Here is an 18,035-nt window from a genome sequence, read left to right as displayed (position 1 = left end):
TATACAGAGATAACAGAATCTCATCTTTCTTATGACACCAAGAGCGCTATTCTTCATTTTATAAAGGTTAACGTGACCTCCCACAACGCTCCAGCGTATCTTCCCTGCTTTATTAATCCCTGTATGCTTGCTCTCCAGTAAGAGAAGGAAAGAAGGCAAAGATTACAAATGCAGATTTCAGCACAGGATTTCACAACAAGGAGCCAAAATCTGTTACCAAAGAATATTACAATATTTATTAATGCTAGAGATTTTTTATCTCCTTCGAAAGTTTAAAATGACTTCACCACTCCCCTCTAAATTCCCCCATCGCACCCGACTCAGTTTCCCTGTTAGAGCCCATATACCAGTACTCCAGTCTGAAGCCAGGGAGCGAAACAAGGCCGAGTACAGGAACGTGTATGAGCACAAGGAGTTCAGCACAGAAAGGAGACAAATCTGTTAACATTAAAATATTTATTTATAAGACAAATGTTGCCAGAAAATCAAATCTTGCTTGAAAGTTCACTTACGCAAGGCTGCGATGACTATAAAGTACAGACTACTAAGCCACCAGTGAAAAGTGATGACAATCTGATAGACAAATGAAACTACATAAGGAAGTGCACAGTTTCAGTGTATCATTTGTGGGCTCTGTCACTTCCTCTCTTTCCCATTGTGGTTGGGCTTCCACAGGGCTCAGTCCTAGGCCCCCGTCCATTCTCACGCTACCCAGCCCCTGTTGCACAATCCATCTGCAGATTTGGCTTTATGCGCCAGGTTTATGCTGATGACTCCCATCTATACGTCCTCTTTTAACATCACCCCTGCGTTACTACAGAACACCAGTGACTCTCTAGCTCTAATATCATGTCTTCCGTCTCTCTGAAACTGAATCTTTCAAAGACTGAACTACTGCTGTTTCCTCTATCTACTAACAGATCTAAGCCTGATATTTCCATTTCAGTCTGCGATCTTACAATTACTTGGACACTTACGTCAGCCCTTTCCTTACCATGGATACCTTAAAGACCCTTAGACTTGACTACTGTAACTTCTTACAGTAATTCCTTCTCTCCACTAAACTCTTCACTCTGCAATCTATTCTGAATGCGGCAGCAAGGCTTATATGTCAGTCTATACACTGCAGTGATGCCTCCAGTCTGTGCTAGTCACTGCATTGGCTGCCTATTCAATATAGAATACAATATAAACCACACCCTTGCCCTCAATGCTCTCCATAATGCCGCACCTCCCTACTTTTCCACCTCATCACTGTCTACCACTCAACCCGTTCTCTCCATTCGGTCAATGACCTAAGAATCACAATCCTCTTTCAGAACTTCCCACTCCTGTCTCAAGACTTCTCCCAAGTTGCACCACTGCTTTAGAATGTTCTACTCCAGAACTGAGAGAAACTCCCAACTTCTATAGCTTCAATCGTATCTTTCGGCAGGCTTATCGTGTTTCCTAATCTAAATCCTTCTGTAGTTAGATGCCCTAAAACTCATCCTCTTCTTTTTACGACCCTCACCTTTATCTCACAGAGCAATGCTACCTCCTATGCCATCCCAGCTACCTCTTGTCTCCGCCTTGATTGATTTAAACAGTAATATCTACTTTTTGTCTGTTCTTGAACCCTATGATTTATAGGGCTATGGTGGTATATAAATGAAAATTTATGTTGGACGTGAAAAGCTTCTTTACTGGCCATCCACCCGTGTTCACATGACACTGACTTTTTTTTTGTTTTTGCATTCCAAACTAGCAGCTGTATGGACCATTGTGCCGGCCCTGTTTCTCAATGAGGTCCCTGTGATCATGTGGACACTGGAATAGATGTCACATGACTGGCCCACCTGCTCAGTAGCCTGGATTTCCAGGCCAGAACCAAGTCAAAAGACCGGATTCATTGCAACATAGTGAGCTAACATCAGTCTGCATTCTCCTATGTACAGGGGTCTTCAAAGGTGTTTTATTTTCTTGAAGGCTTCTCCCCTATGCACAGAAGTTCAACCACTGGACACTGTGACCACATGACCACATCACATGGAGAACCCAGGGAACTTGTGGATCTGTGTTCCCTGGGGACCCAGAGGTTGAAGCCCCTGCAGTCATGCACATCATTCCATACTCTATGGTTAAGAATTAGTGTCCAGAATAGGAAGACCATTTTAAAGTTTTCCCTTGATCAGTTAATGTTGTAAGCCTGGTTTCCCATTCTTATTAAAAGTGTCGTTCATTAAAGGGGTTGTCCAGGATTTGCATGTTGGACTCTACTTAGGAGAGGTCATCAAAATGTGAAGGTGCGTGTCTGACACTCAGGATCCCTCAGATTAGTTTGATGAAGGGGCCCCTGCACGGAGTAGCAAGCCAAGTGTCATACGAATCGTGGGGGCTGCTGCTGTACCATGTAACCAATGAAGAAGACTTCATTGGCTACAGTGTGTGTGAGTCCCAGGTGTCAAACTGCCACATTTTGACGACGTATCAAAAAAACAAACAAACAAAAAAAAAAAACAGTACACAGTGGCGGCCAAAAAAACCCCGCACCATTTCACAAGATGTAATGATTGTAGCGAAAATGATTTCTTGTCTTTTTACATTTCTTTCCTCTTCTCTCTTGGAGGACGAGTATTTGGCAGTTTTGTACATGTCGTGACATTTTTCAGTTGATTTCATAGTAGGGGTATACATATCATCTGCAGGGACTCAATTTATACGTATCGCATACATTTGACAAAATCCACTGGTGGTGCTTTTTTTTTTTTGGCCGCTACTGTAGAAGTCCCAGAATTTGCAATTTTTTTTGCTATGGTGAGTTCCTGCTATGGTGGGTTCCTCTGCTAAACTGATCAGGGGGTATCCTGCTCTTGGATCCCCAGTGATCAGTAACCCGTGAGCGCCACCACAGGAAAAATGAAAAATGACATAAGGCAACGTTCCTGTGTAATGGATATGTATTAGTAATCAGTTATCTTTAATTTGTTACAGTAGCTTTCTGTATAACTGCACCCTGGGGCGTTCTTTAAAAGTAAAAATATGTCTAAGCATAGCCATCTTGTATTGTTGGCTTCACTAGGAATCATAACGCCTCTGTACTTTTTACGGCGGTACAATGTGTCCCTCCTGATATACTGTAGAATGCGATGCCCATAACGTTATTTTCTAGGGCATGAGTCGGCTCGACGTAGAGAACGCTGCTGGTCTTTTGCATCTCTTTTCGATGAGGAGTTTTTGTTGGTTTTGTCTTCCGCCCGGCTGCGTGATTCTTCCCTGGGTTGTGTCCTGGAGATGCTCAGTTGGCTGTGAATGATGCGTCCTAACACAAAGCCAGCGAGCATGGTAATGAGCTGATCACTTTATTGAGAACATGCTGTCGCACATTTCCATATCATTGTTGCTATATTAACTTCTTCTCCTGTTCTACACAAAGAGGGGGCTTAGCTGACAAGGGAAGGATCTTATTTCGTCCTGAGTTCTCTCGCATTGACTCTGCTCTTGGCTTATTTATATGTCTATGTGTTAAATATTAATGAACCTCCACAAAGAGGTAATGGATGCTGCTGGGAGTCAAAGTTGTGGAGTAGTAAGTGGCGTTTCTATGGCATAACCACTCCTAAGGCTGCATTAAACAAGCACGTATGTCTTTATGCTGCAGTACAGGCATTTTTATACAGGGCATGTTAGCAGATGTCTTCTCCACAAGTCTGACATAACATCATTTGTTTTTCTGCACCACAATCTGCTCCTGATATTTTCTGCAGATGTGCTCCTAGTAAAGATCTTTCACCTACCTTTGTATAAAGCTACGAAATACAATTATATATTAGCACACACATAGGCATGGCAATGCGGTAGTGAACCCTGGGGCCATGGGTTCATATCCTGCCAGAACCGCCATCTGTTTATGTTCCTTGTGTTTGCATGGATGTTCTCGAAGTGTTTCAGTTCCTCCTTGATGATTGTATGTGTGTACTATCGTGCAGACTCCTTTAAAGGGGCTCTATCAGCAAAATCATGCTGATAGAGCCCCACATATGTGTGAATAGCCTTTAAAAAGGCTATTCAGGCACCGTAAATGTTATATTAAAATACCCCCCCCCCCATTTTAAAATAATACCCTAAAAAAGAATGTGATCTACCTACCGAACGTGCACGCTGGGCGGGCATTCAGGGTGCGCCGTCTTCTTCATCCCCGCCTCTTCTTCCTCCGATGTCTTCGGGTCCCGTCCTCCTCCAGCGCTCGTGAACGGACTTTGATTTAAAAAAAAAATGACCTAGGCGCATGCGCAGTAGCCGTGGTAGAAGCCGCGTGCTACTGCGCATGCGCCCAGGTCATTTTTTTTTTATCAATGTCTGTTCGCGAGCGCCGGAGGAGGACGGGACCCGAAGACATCGGAGGAAGAAGAGGCGGGGATGAAGAAGACTGCGCACCCTGAATGCCCGCCCAGCGTGCACATTCGGTAAGTAGATCACATTCTTTTTTAGGTTATTATTTTAAAACGGGGGGGGGGGGGGGTAGTTTAATATAACATTTATAGTGCCTGAATAGCCTTTTTAAAGGCTATGCACGCATATGTGGGGCTCATCAGCATGATTTTGCTGATAGAGCCCCTTTAAAGGGACAATTTACCAAATTGGTGGGTGAATTTTCCAGGAATGTAATATTGAGACTAGAGTTGAGCCGATCTTGACTTTTCAGGATCGATTTTGAAATCCGATTTCCGATCATTTTTCATTTGAACCCGATCTCGATCTCAATTCCAATGCAAATCAATGGGATTTTTTTTTACTAATCGAAGATCGGATTTTAAAAACAATCCTATTCACTATACAGCATGGAATCTAACAATTGAACGCTTTGTTAGAATCCACGCTGTGTAGTGATTTTTTTTTTTTAATCACTAAGTAGCCAGAGGATTTTTTTTTTTTTTTTTTAATCCTCTGGCTACTTAGTCCCCCCCCTGGTGTCCACTTACCTGCAGAGATGGCTGGTCCAGTGCCCGGTGTTCTCATTCTTCTTCGCCTCGCTGCCCCCACCTCCCAGGTTAGCAGGGTGTGGGCGGGTACAGGGTGGGGAGAAGTGACATTTCTCCTCCCAGTACCCACCCACATTCTCCTAAGCCACAAGCCCCGCCTTCTTCCTAGCTGTTTAACACTAACCTGGGAGGCGGGGGCAGCGAGGCGAAGAAGACCGAGAACACCGGGCACCGGACCAGCCATCTCTGCAGGTAAGTAGCTGCTAGAGATGTTAGCTAGTCTCCCATTAGAATGAATGGACGCAGCCAGCACGCAGGGGGTTAAGGCTGTGTGCCGGCTGCTTCCATTCATTCCTATGGAACCGCAGTGGAGCCTTCACACTGAGTATACACTCTGCTCAGAATGAGCGGAGCGTATACTCAGTGTGGAGACTAACTTTGTTAGCTTTTCCCACAATGCTTGGCCAGTAGCAAAGCATTGTGGCAAATAATCACCGATCTCGATCCCACCTAAAAAGATCGCTCAACCCTAATTGAGTCCTACCTTTAGAATGTTATCAATATCAGATGGGTGGGCAACAGACACTTGGCATCAGGGCTGTGAAGTCCTGACTCCTCTCTCTGTCCACAGCCCAACTTCTTTATAAATGGCTGACACTAAAAATCCTCTAATTCATTAAAAAGCTGGTGACTGAATTCAATGAAAATTAATGTGTAACAAACTACCGTATATATACCGTATATACCATAGCATTGTTATATAGCGCCAACATATTCTGCAGCACTTTACAAATCAATGTGTACATGAACAGACAATATTTGACATTACAATGTGACAAATAGGGGACACGAGGTCAGAGGGCTTATTTGGTACAATTGTCCAGCTATCTATTAATAAGCGGAGCTGTAGAAGCTAGTCACCAGCCAGTGTCTGTGAATATACAGATATTAGGTGCTTAGAGTACAGGCTAATCTCTAGAGCGTGGGATTGGGTTCTGAGAAATAGAGTAGGATACCTTAGGATAAGAAATATTAGATAAGCGTGAAGAAATGTAGAACAATGTGATCGGGTCATCTGATGAGTCTGTCCAACCAGATGGGATTTTAGGGCAGTTTTGAAGCTGCTGTAGTTTGGTATTAATCTAATTGTAATGGGTAAAGCATTCCAGAGCCTCGGTGCAGCTTGTGAAATGTCCTAGAGATGGGATTGGTATAAAGATAATAGAGGATGCAAATCTAAGGGCATCAGCAGAACAGAGAGGACAGTTGGGGTGGTAGCCTGTGACTAGGGAATTGCAGCTCTATGGAGGGATTTCTAGGTGAGTGTGATTTTATATTGTATTCTGTGATGGGTGGGCAACCAGTGCAGTGACTAACACAAGGTAGATTCATCGGTTTTCCTATTTGACAGAAAGATGAGTCTTGCGGGTGCATCAGGGGGGAGAATAAGCCCAGGTAGAAGAGAATGGTAATGGTGAAGACTAGAGAGAATGGGAGCAACAATGAGGGTGATTGTTTTTTTGTTTTTTTTTATATGTTTTAACAGTAATAAAAGGATGGATACTGGAAATTTGTCTTTGAGATGCGAGTGGCAGAAGCATGCAGGTGTCTGTGGGGTGAAGGTGAAATCAGAATCAAATACAACTTCCAGACAACGGGCATGCCATCTTGGTTTAATAGTAAGACCACAGACAGAAATGGAGATATCAGGGTTATGTGGGGTTAGTGGATGCAAGGAACACGAGAAGTTCTGTTTTTGAAAGATTCGGATAAAGAGAAGACCTGATGTTAGAGACATCAGAAGCAGTCACATATTTTAATATTTAAAAATTGTATAATATCAAAAGTAAGCATATTTTGAAGCTAAAGCCCTGCTGTGCACCCCCACTGATCAGGTGCTCTCGGCTGCCTCGAACTCCAGATTTATGCAGTGTATAGAGCCAGAAGCAGAAGGCTCCAAACACGGAATATTGTCTGTGCCGGAGTACTGCATCTCAGCTCCCATTCACAGCACAGAAAGAAACTGCAAAATGTCTTCTGGGGCTCAGCCAATGGATGGCGCTATCCACACATCTTTTATAACTAAATTAGTCTATTAAATCCAGTGCTGAATATTTTTTCTTGCTGAGTAACCCCCTATAGGTACAATAAAAGGAGACATTTCACTACCTCCAGCAACTCCAACTTTTTGCATCTTTAGATGTTACAACACTTTCTGGAATTTTTTTGCTATAGACCCTTCAGCCCCCCCCCCCCCCCCCCCCCTCCTGTTGTTGGTCAAACAATATGCTAAGCAGGCTTTCTGACTGTGCAGTATAAATTTATACCACCTTTTATTTGGCTAAGTTTGTACTAGATGTTTGACACCATTGAGAAGCCGTGCCCAAATGGGGAAAAAAAAATGTTTTGTTTTTTTTTTCTCAAAATGAAGTATCTCAACTTGGGCCAGAAATGCACCAAAGATTCGCACCAGTGTCTAGTTATAACAATAAATCTGCGACATTCTTTCGGCATAGATTTGCCTGGAAGAGCAGCCGGCATAATGACCTGGCATAATGGGTATTGTTTTGTTTGACTATTGGATGTTGGTATAAATTATGGTGGGGGTCCTCATACATACCACGGCACGAAGGGGCAGGGTGACTGCATCTGTTCTGTGAATACTCGCAGCTCTTACTTCAGAATACTCGCAGCTCATTGACTATGAAATGTTGCGTATTTTCTGCTCTAGGTACCAGAAAGTGAGTTTATGTTACAGGAGGATGCACGTATAAAGCTGAATGATAGAAATATTCTTGTGTATTTGAATCCAATATTACTACTACATGGATACACCGATGAAGCGATGCGGCGGTGATGGATGCGGCTCGCGAGTTGGACGCCACTCAATGGTTAATTAGTTATGAGTGGAATAAAAAGCTGGATGAGTCCTACATGATGTGGTCCGCTCCCTGTGCACACACATTACACGACTCATGTTATATGGGTGAATGCTCTCTTTCGGACCAATTTCCAGCAAACAGCCGAGCGCCGCACGTCCATTAATTCTTGTTTATTCTGCTTTACAGATGAGAGCTATTACCAAGGTGGGAAGTTCCAGTTTGAAATTGAGGTTCCCGAAGCGTACAACATGGTGGTAAGTCAGATCTCATCTATCTCTGACTTATTGTCCTCTCTAGCGTGTGATGCCAGTTTGATTCAGTTCCCACAGTTTTTCTCGTAGCAAGTTCTGTGCCCATCCACTGCTTAACCTTGTGAGCACTGCAAAGGTTAAAGAAACAAATCACAAATAGAAAAGACCATGCAACTCCGCGTGTCAATAATACTTGGGGAATTAGATCATCCATGCTATTTGTAGGACTACAAAGTACTCCAGAGTCGGAGGATGCGGTTTCATGGCCAAAAACATTGTTGATATGATCACGGCTACTGAACACTGATATCTTACTATGTAGAATTCTAGTCATTGCCAATGTAAAGTTCTCCTGTCTTGTAGAAAAAACTAAACCCTGCCTGAGCACAGAATGGGCTGGAATGCTTAGTGATCATGTCTGACCTGAATGAGGACTGGTCGCTGTATAAACCAATGATTATAGTTCTCAATGGTGCAATTTGTTTTTTTGTTTTTTTTAAAAAAGTAAAAGTGGTTTCTGAATAAGTCCGTTTTTATTCATATGCTAATAAGCTTTCAGCCAGCACAGGAAGTTCTCAGCAGCACTCATCTCTGCTATTATCTCCTATGTGTGTGTGTGCAAACAGGAAGCTGAGTCAGCAGCAGCAGTCTCCCATAGGAAACAATAGCAAAGAGGGTGCACGATCTATCGTGCACCAGTCTAATTAGCATGTGAATAAAAACGGACTTATTCAAAAAAACACTGAGGCAATTTACATACTAAAGGTAGGTGTGGAATATCCTTTCTAAGGGCTATGCAAGGATGTGATTAGTTAAAAATGACTTTTCCCAATGATAGAGCCCCCTTAATTTTTTTTTTTTTACTTTCATTTATTTATTATTATTATTAGTGTTCTTTTTTTAACTTTAAATTATTTATTATTATTATTATTGTTGTGTTTTTTTTTTTTTTTTTAACAAAACAATTTGACAGGTGGTACATATAATTTTTATAGGATTTATTCCATTGTGCTGTACATATGAAGAGTTTGCATACAACAATGAGCACAATATACTAACTCTATGACAAACTGGTAACGTGAGAGAGGAGACCCTGCCTGAGGGGGCCTACAGTACAATATTGGGTTGGGCGAAGTTCACATCTGTGCTGGAGGCTCAGTATAAGAACTGCAAACCCCATTATAGTGAGTGGGGACTGCCAGTGTCCGCTGGTAACTGCTGTTTTAGCAGTCGGACTCTCCGTTGTTCCGGTACCCCATTTAATTTTTTGCTAAAAATGGCAGATTTCAACTATAATAAATATTTGAGGTCTTTGCCTAGGAACAAGTCGGTCCTGTTTTTTTTTTTTTTTGTTTGTTTTTTTTTTGACACAGAATCAGAACATCTTGCATCCATAAATGATACTTCTATTAAATATTGTTAGTCCTTTGCCCATCGCTGGATATGATCAGCCATCTTCAATGACCATAAAGGCCAGAGTAAAGGTCAGTTTTAGTTACATGGTTGTGCAGTTTTCTATGCAGAAGTCTCCTGAGGTTGAGATCTCATGATGTTGAGATGTTGTATTCGGTCCTGAAAAACTAGTCCATATAATAAGTGACTTCTCTGGGTTTCTGTTCTTCACTTCAGTTTAGTAACATTGAGCTTTAGGGCAAAATCAAAAAATAGAGCCATTGTGTCTGGAGTTCTTGAGGCCCCGGGATACATCTTAAATAGTCACATTGCGGTCTATTACCAGCCATTCCTGATGGTTTGATACATAAAGTATATTGTGTTCTGAGTGGGAATAATAAATGTATTCTCTTTTGTCATTGTATGGACAGAGGTCTTAGAGTCCTTTGGGGAAGTTCATCAAATTTCAAGAACAGCCATGATTCACAGGGACTTACAGGAGGAATCCTGGTCAGGGTTAAGCAGGGTGCTCGAGGTAGACATCAAACCGCTTTGTGAGGGGCCTGTTATATTCAGGTGTTCAGACAGTTCTGTTCAGGAGCTAAAACATCTGCAAGCAGCAAACCTAGAGAGTGAGAGCAGGCAGATTCATCATGGGAAATGTAGTTTGTCCACAGATTCACTGCATATAAACAGTGATGCAAGAAACAGCAAATAAAACAAAGCCAATCCGTGTCTGCAAAAGGGAACAGTGAGGATTTAACACTGCACTGGATGTATTTGCAGATAATTTTTGAAAGCTGGATAACCTCTTTAAGCGAGTTTTTAAGATCAACAAACTGATATGGATGGCCTTTCCAAAGGATAAGCCATCGTATTGCTGGGGTGGGGGGAGCTAGCTTTTAGCGCCTCCACTAGTCTTGCCTGTGCAGACATTGCAGCCTTTTCAATCTGTACCTCTTTCACCTGTCTGTTGGCATCCTCCTTTTCCCATAGAACAAAGCTGCAGTACCCTGCACAGCCACTACGAAGTTGACAAACCACTGATTGACAAGTTGTTGTTTTTTTTTTTCTTCTCTTTTTTATCTGTTAGAAAAGTAAACAAACATGGCAGAGAAAAACTTCCGTCATGACTTTTTTTTTTTTTTTTTTTTTTTTTTTTTTTTACACTGGTATGAATGCAGTCAGAAGGGTTTCCATCTCCACCAGTCATTCCAGCCCAGATAAAGTCCAATTGCTCTCATCTTATAATAAATGATAAAATTGGACTATACAACCAGAAATGTTAAATATACCTAAAGTCATGGTTTTGCAGCACATCGTGGGTAACAATATTCGTGCATACACATACACACACATTTTTAGGGGTTGTCCGGGATAACATAAAATCCCTACACTAATCTAAACTCCCTCCTACTTTCTAAATAACATTGATTGTTCTGATTATCCAGTAACGATCTGCCCCCCTCTTTCGCCATCCACACCATTATACTTACCCATCTTCTTCCTGTCTGCTCTGCACTGAAGCTGACAATACATCTGTATTGCACAAGCTGGGAGCATGCGCAATAGAGAAGTATTGAAGGCAACAGACACAATGCTGCGCGGTCCCAGCAGAAGGAAGAAGACAGGTAAAGTATAATAGAGTTGGGAGTAGGGAGGGGGGTGGGCTGAGTGAGTTAGAAAAGTCTAGCACTGGGAGCAATAGCTAGGGAGACAGGGAGGGGGTGTTAGAGAGGAGGGGGGGGAGGAGTGAGCTGGAGATAGTGTGAGAGCCTACTACTACCCAAATGTGTTCCAGCAGGAAGCTAAACACCATGTAAACAAATACAGAAAATGCTAGACCATCCCAGAGAAACCCAGGATTCACTCAAAACACTGCTAAAGTTAGATGGCTGCACTTATTAACCCATTAATAACACTGAGACCCTTTTAAATTTAAAAACATATATTTTTGCTCATAAAACCCCTTTAAATCTAAAAAAAAATACCAATTATTGGACATAACAGCCATGAATGAAATGTTTCTATGTCTAAAGGGCACATACTGTACAGCTCCAAACTTTTTATATTAAAGAATTTCATGCCTCCATGATCCTATAATCTAAAAATGGACAAAGAAAGGTTCAGTTGCCGGCTGCCGAATGTTATATGTGACTAATAGGTGTCTGAACCACAAAATATAATGGGTGCTCAGAACTACAAAAAAAAAAAAGTTGTGTCAGGCTGGAATAAAGGATCCAAGGTTAAAGATTTAAGCTTTTGGTGTCATCATTTAAAACCTCAATGCCAGGATACCCGCATGTCGTATAAGGGTATAGATATAGCAGCCTCCTATAAACTGTCTCATCTAAACTTTATCTCAATTGTTTTCTTAAAGGGATTATATCATTAAAATCACATTTTTTCTAGATAACATGTAAGAATAGCCTTAAGAAAAGGCTATTTTTCTCTGTGCCGCCGTTCGGTAGAAATCCCGGTTTTCGTCTGTATGCAAATTAGTTGTTTCACAGCACTGGGGGCGGGCCCCAGCGCTCAAACAGCACTGGGGACGTCCCCAATGCTGCAAGAGAAATCTCCAGCGCCGCCTCCATCATCTTCAGGAACGGCCTCTCTGCGTGTCTTCTTCCGGAGCTGGGTTCAAACTGCTAGGCCTCGCACAGAGAAGACTTCGGATGCCCGCAACCACAAGAAAAATGGCCGTTTACACAGTAAGTGGTGTAAGCAACCGTTTTCTTGTGGCCGCTTACACAGTAAGCTGGTGTAGGCGGCCATCTTCTTCTGGCCTTTGGCATGCGCATTCAACTCTGCCCAAGACTTAGAAGTATGAGGCCATTCCTAACGAAGATGGAGGCCGTGCTGGAGATTTCTCTTGCAGCATTGGGGACGCCCCCAGTACTGTGAGAGAACTCATTTGCATATTGACGAAAACCAGGTTTCTACCGAACGGCAGCGCGGAGAAGACATCTAAAGGTAGAAGAAGACTAGCCTTTTTTAAGGCTATTCCTACGTGTGATTGAGAAAAAAATTTGATTTTCATGATCGAATCCCTTTAAGAAATAGAAACTCCTTCCTGCTTTTTTCTTTATGTAAACTCAGAATGATGTATTTCTTCAGCCACGTCATTCTACTCCATGTGAAGGTTTTTGTCTAAAGAAGGAAAATCAATGGACACAATGGCTGTTGTCAGAAAGCAGCCTATTCTGCTGAGCCATTGTAAGTTTTAGCTAGGCATAGACTGAATGATGAGGCTTCCTTCTATTCTTCGTGTGTCGCCTCCTCTTGTTCTTTGTTAGCTATGGTTATATGTCACCAACTGTGTAAGCATTGGATCCATGCAACTTATTTACCGGATTCGCCCGCGTATATGATTGTCCAAAAATATATTAATAAAATATATAGAAATACTTACATTGACTTATTTTCCCCTAGACAACAACACAAATATAGAATTTTTTTAGAACAAGTTCACATCTGCATTGGTGACTTCGCCACAGAAACCGCCAGAGAGACAATTCCTGTACGTAGGACCTCTCTCTCTGCTGGTTTCGTTATACAAATGGCATATAGTAGGACAGTGATGGCGAACCTTTTAGAGACGGAGTGCCCAAACTGCAACCCAAAACCCACTAATTTATCACTAAGTTCCAACGCGGCAATTTAACCTTAATACTGTGCAGGTCCACAATTGTGGACAATTATGGACTCGCAAATAGGATTGTGCAATTGGGGTTTTTGGTATAATTTTGATCAATTAATGTTCACTATTTACATTGCACAGATCTATTTCCTAGTGACCGTGCAATGTTATTATGACCTGTAATAATATCACACGTCTGCTATAAAACAGATACCGTGTGATATAAATAGTGAAGGGGCCCCAACACAGTGCAATCTGCCCTACAGTGGCCCCCAAACAGTCCAATCTGCTCCATAGTGGCCCCCACATAGTCCAATCTGCGCCACAGTCTCCCACACAGTGCAATCTGCTTTACAGTGACCCCCATACAGTCCATTCTGCTTTACAGTGACCCCCATACAGTCCATTCTGCTTTACAGTGACCCCCATACAGTCCAATCTGCTTCACAGTGGCCCCCACACAGTACAATCTGCTGCAAAGTGGCCCCCACAAAGTGTAAACTGTTCCACACATGGGTGCCCACAGAGAGGACTCTGAGTGCCACCTCTGGCACCCGCCATCATGAGAGTAGGACATGATCTAGTGATGCAAAACTTTTTTGGATATGGATGGCTGAGCTTAATGGATTTTTAATAATTTATGTATTTGATTCATTTTACACCACCAAGGTCAGAAAAGATGTGTTCAGGATATAATAATTCTAGATTTTTTTTTCTTTGTTCATATTTGGTTTATATAATCCCTACCATGTTGAGACCTATAAAAAGATTATAAATTGAAAAGCGAGGAAAATGGTTCATAAAATGTAAAAATGAACTTATTTATAATATAACAATACCATTGTGATCAATTATCATAAAATGCAAAAATGATTTTGCGTATAAGAATACTGTCGTGATCGCCTGTGTACAGAGTGAATCTGACAGTTCCAGTTAGAATAGGCGCCGGCGCTTTCTGCATTCCTTGACCCAGGTAGTCTGTTTTGTCATCATTAATATTGCAGTTTACCTGGAGCGGAAACACTCTAGTTAGTCTGCACCGCCATCTGGTACCAGTCAGGCTCATTTCCTCCATCTGTGTAGGCTCCTTTTTAAGGAATGGTGGATAATTCTTGGTTTTGCCCATCAGCGCCAAGTATTCTCTGCCACTTTGAATTCCTGTTTTGTGCTCCTAGAACTAAACTTCCTGCTATTTTTAGTTCTATTATGTTGCATTTCATTGCAATAAATGTAGCATATGTCATGCTAGCTTGTATTCTGTGCAGCCAAATGCGTCTGCCAGCCCGGAGTGGGGTGGAATTTACGCTCATTATGTTATGTCGAAATTAATTTATGTACTTACTAAAATTATGTATTGCAGTGTTTCCTGGACTTAGTGTCCTACTCTAAGTAGGGTAAAGTATATGGTAACACTGTAATTCTCTGCCTAGAATTAGAGAGAATTACACCTACACAGTCAGAGGGGCGCAGATGTCACTTTTTTGTGATGAAGTGGATTTTTTTTCCTTTTTGTTCTTGTCCTAAATATCATTGGAAGAACTATTTTGTAATACTGTATTATTCACTTGTAGCATATATTCAATTATAACATTTGGTATATTATTGTGTAGGTTAGTATTCTACTTCTTTAACACTAGGCTATCGAATGAAAAAGCTCTAACGTGATCCATGCCACCTCGAGTGTGAGGACTTCTTCTCACTAACTCAGTTTCTGTGGACGGTTTATGAAGAGCAGGGAAACATCCAATATACTTTGTAGTACCTATTTCCAGATAGATAGAGGGGGGTGTGTGTGTGTGTGTGTGTGTGTGTGTGTGTATGTGTATATATATATATATATATATATATATATATATATATATATATATATATATGCGCACACACATCCATACAGTTTGTATATACACACACATCCGTATACACATACATCACTTGTCTCAGGCAGACTTGTGGAGTTGCCCATAGCAGCCAATCAGAGCTCAGCTTTCACTTTACCTCAGCAGCTTCAGTGATGAAAGCTCCCGGTATAGTCAGCAATAATGACAATCTTACTATCAGGCAGTTTTTGCCTGACCAATATGGCTGCTCAGGCTGCTTGCACACTACAATATTTTTTCACAGGTCTCCCGGCTGTGGATTCTACACCTCCATAGACTTCTTTGGAGCCTGCAAAATTCACAGCTTTGTACACAGTCGTCTATGGAACCGCCAAATTGATGGCCCAGAGGCTCATGAAAAATACTGTAGTGTGCAAGCAGTCACTAGGGAGACCAGACGTGATTTGTGTGTGTGTGTGTGTGTGTGTGTATGCATGCATGCGTGTATGCGTATGATCCATGTGTATGTATGCGTGTGTGCGCACATGTGTGATCCATGTATATGTATGAGTGTCTGCATACACGTCTGTGGTCCGTGTATATGTATGCCTGTGTGTGATCTATGTGTTTGTGCGTCGCAGAGCAAGTGTCCATGTGTACGGTAGTTGTGTGTGAGTACGCATGTGCTCTGTTCAGCCGTGTGCATAGGGTGCATCCATCTGAGTGAGTGTGTTTGCATGCGTGTGTGTGTGGTGTGCATGTGGTATTTATGGGGTAGTGTTGTGGTATTTGTGAGGTGGTGTTTGTTGTGTGTGTGTCTAGTGTGATCTGGTGTTTGTGTGGTGTGTTGTGGTATTTGTGTGGTGTTGCGTTTATCGGTTGGTGTATGTGTGCTGTCTGTGTAATGTTTATATGGTGTTTGTGTGTGGTGGTGTGGCCCCTTTAGCAGCGACTCTTTGGCGCCATCACTATAATCCGTCCCTCTCAGTCACAACTGTTTTCCCTTCAGCACTTTCCCATTTCCCCATTATATGTATAGGGCCTAACTTCGAGGGGGCCCCAATCTCATGACGGGGGGGACGCTAGTGAAATGTAACATGCGCAGTATTCTGCTCCTGTGTGTGGAGAGGGGGCGTGCCAAATTTCACCCAAATCGGACGTGAACTGTGGATTTGTATAGAGCGGACTACTACAGATTTTGAGTTTTATACGTATAGATTCAACCCTTGGGGGCTGTTCACACATATGAGAATGACGCTGAATTTGTCAAGCAGAAAATTTCTATTTCTGGAATTTCTGCTTGACAAAAACGGATGCATGTTTTGACACTGAATTTGAAGAGTGCCACTGTATTTTACCTTTATTGCGACAAATTTCACATCCAATACCTCACCTCTCCCTTCATTCCCATAGTTAACATATTTGTATTAACACTTTAAATCCCTTGCAGTTTCTGCAAATGTCTTTTACGGTTTCCACCTCAATAACTATGTAATGGTGGACACGTGCGCAGATGTGATAGTCTTCGCTTCACCAAGGACACTTGGTGGGGACCCTTGCTGGTTATCCCGCTACCACTGAAGAGTCTTCCCTGCTTTTCCGAGGAGATTCTCAGCCTGTAATAAGAAAGTGACCCACATCACTGCAGTTGTAGTTACCCAACATCTTATTTGCCAAACAGACAAGATGCTGCAGCTTCAGGAGCCATCGGCATATCGCTCCTAGGAATCCTGTGTATACTTTGTGGGGCAGAGAGAAGCAAGGCTAAGCATATGTATCCACGTATTTACTAAGGTGGGCCCAGTAAGAGCTATTCATAGAAACCGTAGGGGACACTATTCTATAATTCATAGAATTTCCCGCGTTATAAGCATTCTTTTTAAATGGGTAAATACAAAAGACGTATAGAGCAATGTTCTGGATTTTGCTATGAGTCATATTCCTCATGAGATGCCTCCTTTTAAGATCTTATGAGGAAAATGTTTAGTCAAGGTAGGAAGGTATAATTGATGGCGTTATTGTCATACGTGCCCAGAATTAACGCCCCTGCTGTTTAGATGGACGGCACAGAGTTGGCTTGGTGCTAATGCAGAATGGCTTTCAGCTGTGCTTGGGGGCTTTGCTCGCTCTTCCTAGCAGCGGTTACTTATTGATCATGACAATGACGCCTTTCCTCCCTTTTGACTTCTCAGAATTTTTTTTTTTTTAAGACTTGCTACTATTAGACTATTTTCAAAATTTAAAAATAAAATAAAATTTCGTTTGTATCCAAAATCATGACATAAGATATCTTATTATTCGCTTACTGTATTCTGTGATTAAATTCTATGTGCATCTTATAATGTGAATATAGATATATATATATATCTATATATATCTATATATATATCTATATATCTATATATATATATATATATATATATATATATATATATATATATATATATATATAATTTTTATATATATTTATAAATAAACTGGGCAGCTTGATGAATGATCTATGAAGATTTCATTTGTATACATTTATTCCACTGCTCCTTACCACACAACCCACTGTCCTATTTATAAATCCTGCATTGAATGGCCGTTGATCATCTCTGCCGCGCTCACATGCTGTGTACTGATGAGCAGAGCGCTCTCCTGCGAGACCGTCCTAGGAGCCTCAGCCTGCTTGGAGAGACGTCTCTTGACTGGCGGCTACTGGGAGCCACAGCCTGTAAGAAAGGAGAGGGATCACTGCCTTGTGCCCTTTTCAGTGATTTTAGAGGACCCGTCAGTTCTCCTGTTTCTTACTAAAGATTTATTTCTTTGTGAAATAACAATATGGAGCGTTTTTTCTTCAAGGTGGGGTCCACAGAGTTTTATTTTACTTTATCCAAGTTTTTTGTTATACTGAAGCTTTCAAGACCAGCCCCTAGGTCACTCTCCGTCCTTTCTCCTCTCCTGTTTTCACAGATCGTTACCTATCCTATGGGCATTGGCAGACTATAGTAAAGCCAGCTACCAAATCACAGGATATCCACTTTAGGAACTCTTCATAATGATCCTCTGTTATTCCTCTTGGAATGTATAGATAAATTGACATGTAGGTG

The 18,035-nt window shown here is 41.8% G+C and overlaps 1 protein-coding gene across 1 annotated transcript in view; it reads left to right on the top strand.

The window, feature by feature from the left end:
- UBE2F (ubiquitin conjugating enzyme E2 F (putative)) overlaps window positions 1–18,035 on the top strand; it is a 144,210-nt gene that overhangs the window by 57,514 nt on the left and 68,661 nt on the right. Inside the window, exon 5 of the mRNA XM_075283958.1 lies at window positions 8,030–8,097. Coding sequence (XP_075140059.1) covers window positions 8,030–8,097 — 68 coding nt within the window. The remainder of the gene's footprint in view (window positions 1–8,029; window positions 8,098–18,035) is intronic.

The sequence above is a fragment of the Leptodactylus fuscus genome, chromosome 8, assembly GCF_031893055.1.
Source record: "Leptodactylus fuscus isolate aLepFus1 chromosome 8, aLepFus1.hap2, whole genome shotgun sequence".
Classification (NCBI taxonomy): Eukaryota; Metazoa; Chordata; class Amphibia; order Anura; family Leptodactylidae; genus Leptodactylus; species Leptodactylus fuscus.
Note: the sequence above shows the minus strand (reverse complement) of the source record. Positions and strands in the feature narration are given on the sequence as shown.